At 47.7% G+C, this 5,294-nt stretch overlaps 1 protein-coding gene across 1 annotated transcript; it reads left to right on the forward strand.

The window, feature by feature from the left end:
- Nucleotides 1-455: 455 nt before the first annotated feature.
- LOC311220845 (very low-density lipoprotein receptor-like) lies at nt 456-2,002 on the forward strand (the record flags this gene model as incomplete). Its single annotated transcript, XM_084304488.1, has 2 exons — nt 456-1,678; nt 1,999-2,002. 2 exons carry the CDS (start codon nt 456-458, stop codon nt 2,000-2,002), a joined length of 1,227 nt encoding a protein of 408 aa, XP_084160614.1.
- Between the last annotated feature and the right edge of the window lie 3,292 nt (nt 2,003-5,294).

Genomic DNA, 5,294 nt, shown 5'->3' on the forward strand with positions numbered 1-5,294 from the left:
GACCCTGCAGCCTGTCTGACGTAACCATGGAGGCAGCGGCAGCAGCGGCTGTGCTGCTTCTCTCTGGCATTCTTTTTATAAGAAGTTTATCTTGCAATGCAAAAAAGACTATTCGTCCCCAGATCGGTGTTATAACTATGTTTCTGGATAACATTCCGTGGGGTTGCCACATTCTACAGATTACTAGTGACAATTTAGCTCTATTGTGGGGCAGGAGTGCAGAGACGCAGATTACACTGCCAAATGACCACTGCCAGGCTCGTTCACAAACAGCTTCTAGGGTTGCAGCTGGCACGGCCTGCAGCCGTAAAGCAGACGTTACACTCTCTTTCCTAACTAGTAATCATGTGTCTCATCCATTTGTGGTGAATGGTCAGTGGCAAAAAGAAAAGGGGGAGAGTAAGGGGCGACAAAGACAGAAACGGTACCAGGAGGATGCCACTGACACTAACAGCATGGGTAATAGGAGCAGTATAAGTGACACAGGTGCAGGGCGGCAGTGGGTGCTGCCGCGCTGCGGGGCACTCTGCCTGCTGCTCGCCCTCGCCGGCCTGTGCACTGCTGACGACGGTGCTAGAGCAAAATGTGAAGACTGCTTAGATGGCAGTGATGAGAGTGCTTGTGTGAAGAAGACGTGTGCTGAATCTGACTTTGTGTGCAACAGTGGTCAGTGTGTGCCAAATAGATGGCAGTGTGATGGGGATCCGGACTGTGAAAATGGGTCTGATGAGAGTGCTGAGCTGTGTCATACGAGAACATGCCGGGTAAATGAAATCAGCTGTGGTCCTCAGTCAACCCAGCGTATCCCAGTGTCCTGGAAATGTGATGGTGAAAAGGACTGTGACAGTGGAGAAGATGAAGAGAATTGTGGCATTGTGACTTGTAGTGCAGCAGAATTCACATGCAGTAGTGGGCAATGTATTTCCAAAAGCTTTGTCTGCAATGTTCAAGATGACTGCAGTGATGGTAGCGATGAGCTGGAGTGTGCACCTCCTACCTGTGGTGTTCATGAGTTTCAGTGCAAGAGTTCTACCTGCATCCCTATCAGCTGGGTGTGTGTTGATGATGCTGACTGCTCCGACCACTCGGATGAATCTTTGGAGCAGTGTGTCTGCCAGCCTGCACCTCCAGTGAAGCGTTCTACGAGTGAGGTGCAGTGCGGCTCAGGTGAATGTATCCACAAGAAGTGGCGATGTGATGGAGATCCTGATTGCAAGGATGGAAGTGATGAAATTAACTGCCCTTCCTGGACCTGCAGGCCAGACCAGTTCAGATGTGAAGATGGGAACTGTGTCCATGGGAGTAGGCAGTGCAGTGGTGTGAGAGACTGTCTGGATGGCACTGATGAAGCAAACTGTAACAATGTTATTCAGTGCTCTGGACCTGGCAAATTCAACTGCAGAAGTGGAGAATGCATAGATATCAATAAAGTGTGTAACCAGCAGAGAGACTGCAAGGACTGGGGTGATGAGCCCCTGGAGGAATGCATCATAAATGAATGTGACTGTCCAGCTGGGTTTGAGTTTATAGACAAGAGAAACTGTGGAGATATCGATGAATGCCAAAACCCTGGTATCTGTAGTCAAATCTGTATCAACCTGAAGGGTGGCTACAAATGTGAATGTAGCCGTGGGTATCAGATGAATCCTGCTACAGGAACCTGGAAAGGGCCATACTGGTATAGAAATACAAATAACACCTGTGATTACAATGACGCTGCTAAGCAGGGTTTAGGGATTTATAGCATGGAGACAAGGGGTAACAACTACAGTGTTTGGAACAATTGTACAGCTTTGGCCTTACCTCCTGATGTACTTCTGATTTGTGGTGATAGGGTCTGGCAAGGTATTGCTGCAAATGCTATCAGATGTCCATGTTACATAGATAAACTCATTGTATTTGCTCCTAGCTTGTTACAGTTGAGTGAGATCACCAGACATAAATGGGCATTGCTTGCATTGGATTGCAATGATAATGTTGAATTGTGTGGGGTTGCAGCTAGAGCGGCATTAGCAATTTCAGTGCCTGGAGTGGCATCTGCGGCCGCACGTGACAACTTAGAAAAATTGGTATGCTGAGCCAAGAGGCAAGCCTATGCCACGACAGAGATACTTGAGGAGATGTTACCAGATCAAAATAGTCTGCGACATCTGCTTTTACAGGATCAAGCTGCTATTGACATCTTGCTTTTGGCTCAAAGGAATGGGTGTGAGGACTTGTCCTGGTTTTAGTTAGAACAGAATTAATTTTCTTCCTAGTAGCTGGTGGAATGCTGTGTTTTGGCTTAGGATGAGAAGAGTGCTGATAACACCCCGATGTTTTAATTGTTGCAGAGCAGTGCTTATACCAAGCCAAGGACATCTCAGCCTTTTGCTCCGTCCTGCCAACAGGCAGGCTGGGGGTGCAGTAAGAGCTGGGAGGGGACAGACCCAGGACAGGTGACCCAAACTAGCCAAAGGGGTATTCCATACCATCTGACGTCATGCTAAACAATATGTAGGGGTGGCTAGCCGGGGGGAGGGGGCCGGACTGCTCGGAGTTAGGCTGGGCATCGGTCAGCGGGTGGTGAGCAATTGCATTGTGCATCACTTGTTTGTACATATTATTATTACTTTCCTATTATCATAATTGTAACATTATTGTTATTATTGTTATTATTATTTTGTTATTATTATTTTCCTGTCTTATTAAACTGTCTTTATCTCAACTCACGGGCTTCACTTTCCATTTCTCTCCCCCGTCCCAGAGAGGGAGGGGGGAGGGTGAGCGAACGGCTGCGTGGTGTTTAGCTGCCAGCCGGGTTAAACCACGACAGTCTTTTTGGCGCCCAACGTGGGGCTCGAAAGGTTGAGATAACGGCAGATCTGACCACAGTGTGTTAAACTAAAATTGGTGTATTAGACCTGCTTAATAGTCACTTGTCATAATGCTGATTGCTTTAATCTCAACTCTGCTGCGCCTGTTTTCCAAATTGAGTATTATAGTACATTATTTTCCGTATTTGCTCTCTGTCATGTTGTTTATCCTCTCCGGGCCCTGGTTTCAGATCATTATGGTACTGAGTGTTGTAGCAATGGCTTATGAGACGATGAGATATCTGGTCATGACTCTAACTTGGTATTTGTACTCAGTAACATCGTCGACTCTGTATTTTGGAAACTGTATCTTGGAAACTATTAGCAATTATACCTATTGTTTTTTTCCATTAGGGAGTCAATCTGTGGAGGGGAAAGGGGAAGATATTTTTTCTTACTTGATTACTCTCCCTTTCTCCTTCACCACCCCTGTATCCTCCTGGATCACTCTCCCTTCCTCCTTCACCACCCTCTTACCCTCCGAGCTTGCTACAATAGCTCTCCAAGATATTGAATATCCTTGGGATACTCAGACCAGCATAGTCTTGTTGTTTTGCCTCCTGAATGCACTTCAGGTTCTGCTTAAAGTTAAACAACTACTTAGGAAGCTCATCCGGAGATCTGCCCGGAGGCAGTATAGTTGTGGGTGGCAGGGAGTATGGGAGGATATGGGCAGGCATCTAGAGCAGTTGGCACCCCCAGTGTTTTGGAAATTCACCCCTGAACAACTGCAAAATCCTCAAAAACTGGCAGAATGCTTGAGAAAAAGGTGTCATGATTCTGGCAGTTCCAAAGTAACACAAATCATTGTAACATGCTGGGGCCTGGCTCATGCCTATCGAGCTGCCATTGATACTGCTATCAACTTAGTGACAGGGGGATCTCAGCAGTTGACTGTATTGGAGGCTGAAGTGAGTCTGACTGGGAATGAGTGGGAAAAGCACCGCATTGTGACTGGCCCGGATGCTCCATGTATCCTTGGCATAGACTATCTTAGAAGAGGGTATTGCAAGGACCCAAAAGGGTTCCGGTGGGCTTTTGGTATAGCTGCCTTAGAGACAGAAGGCATTAAACAATTATCTACCTTGCCTGGTCTCTCAGAGGACCCCTCTGTTGTGGGGTTGCTGAGGGTCGAAGAACAGCAAGTGCCAATCGCTACCACAACTGTGCACCGGCGGCAATATCGCACTAACCGAGACTCCCTGATTCCCATCCATAAGCTAATTCGTCAATTGGAGAGCCAAGGAGTGATCAGCAAGACTCATTCACCTTTCAATAGTCCCATATGGCCAGTGCGAAAGTCTAATGGCGAGTGGAGACTAACAGTGGACTATCGTGGCCTGAACGAAGTGACGCCACCACTGAGTGCTGCAGTGCCGGACATGCTGGAACTTCAGTACGAACTTGAATCGAAGGCAGCCAAGTGGTACGCCACAATTGATATCGCTAATGCATTTTTCTCCATCCCTCTAGCAGCAGAGTGCAGGCCACAGTTTGCTTTCACTTGGAGGGGAGTCCAATATACTTGGAATCGGCTGCCCCAGGGCTGGAAACACAGCCCTACCATTTGCCATGGGCTGATCCAGTCTGCACTAGAGCAGGGGGAAGCTCCTGAACACCTGCAGTACATCGATGACATTATTGTGTGGGGTGACACAGCAGAGGAAGTTTTCGAGAAAGGGAAGAAAATAGTCCAAATCCTTCTGAAGGCCGGTTTTGCCATAAAACAAAATAAAGTCAAAGGACCTGCACGAGAGATCCAGTTTTTAGGAATAAAATGGCAAGATGGACGTCGTCAAATCCCAATGGATGTGATCAACAAAATAACAGCTATGTCTCCACCAACTAACAAAAAAGAAACACAGACTTTCCTAGGTGTTGTGGGGTTTTGGAGAATGCACATCCCAAATTACAGTCTGATTGTAAACCCGCTCTACCAAGTAACCCGTAAGAAGAATGAGTTTGAATGGGGCCCTGAACAACGACAAGCCTTTGAACAAATCAAGCAGGAAATAGTCCATGCAGTAGCCCTTGGGCCAGTTCGAACAGGACCAGATGTAAAGAATGTGCTCTACACTGCAGCCGGGGAGAACGGCCCCACCTGGAGCCTCTGGCAGAAAGAACCTGGGGAAACTCGAGGTCGGCCCCTGGGGTTTTGGAGTCGGGGATACAGAGGATCTGAGGCCCGCTATACTCCAACTGAAAAGGAGATATTGGCAGCATATGAAGGAGTTCGATCTGCTTCGGAGGTGGTCGGTACTGAAGCGCAGCTCCTCCTAGCACCCCGATTGCCAGTACTAGGCTGGATGTTCAAGGGAAGGGTTTCTTCTACGCATCATGCAACTGATGCTACGTGGAGCAAGTGGGTTGCACTGATTACTCAGCGGGCTCGAATAGGAAACCCCAGTCGCCCAGGAATATTGGAAGTGATTATGGACT

This window comes from Netta rufina, assembly GCF_964035555.1.
Source record: "Netta rufina genome assembly, chromosome: W".
Taxonomy (NCBI): Eukaryota; Metazoa; Chordata; class Aves; order Anseriformes; family Anatidae; genus Netta; species Netta rufina.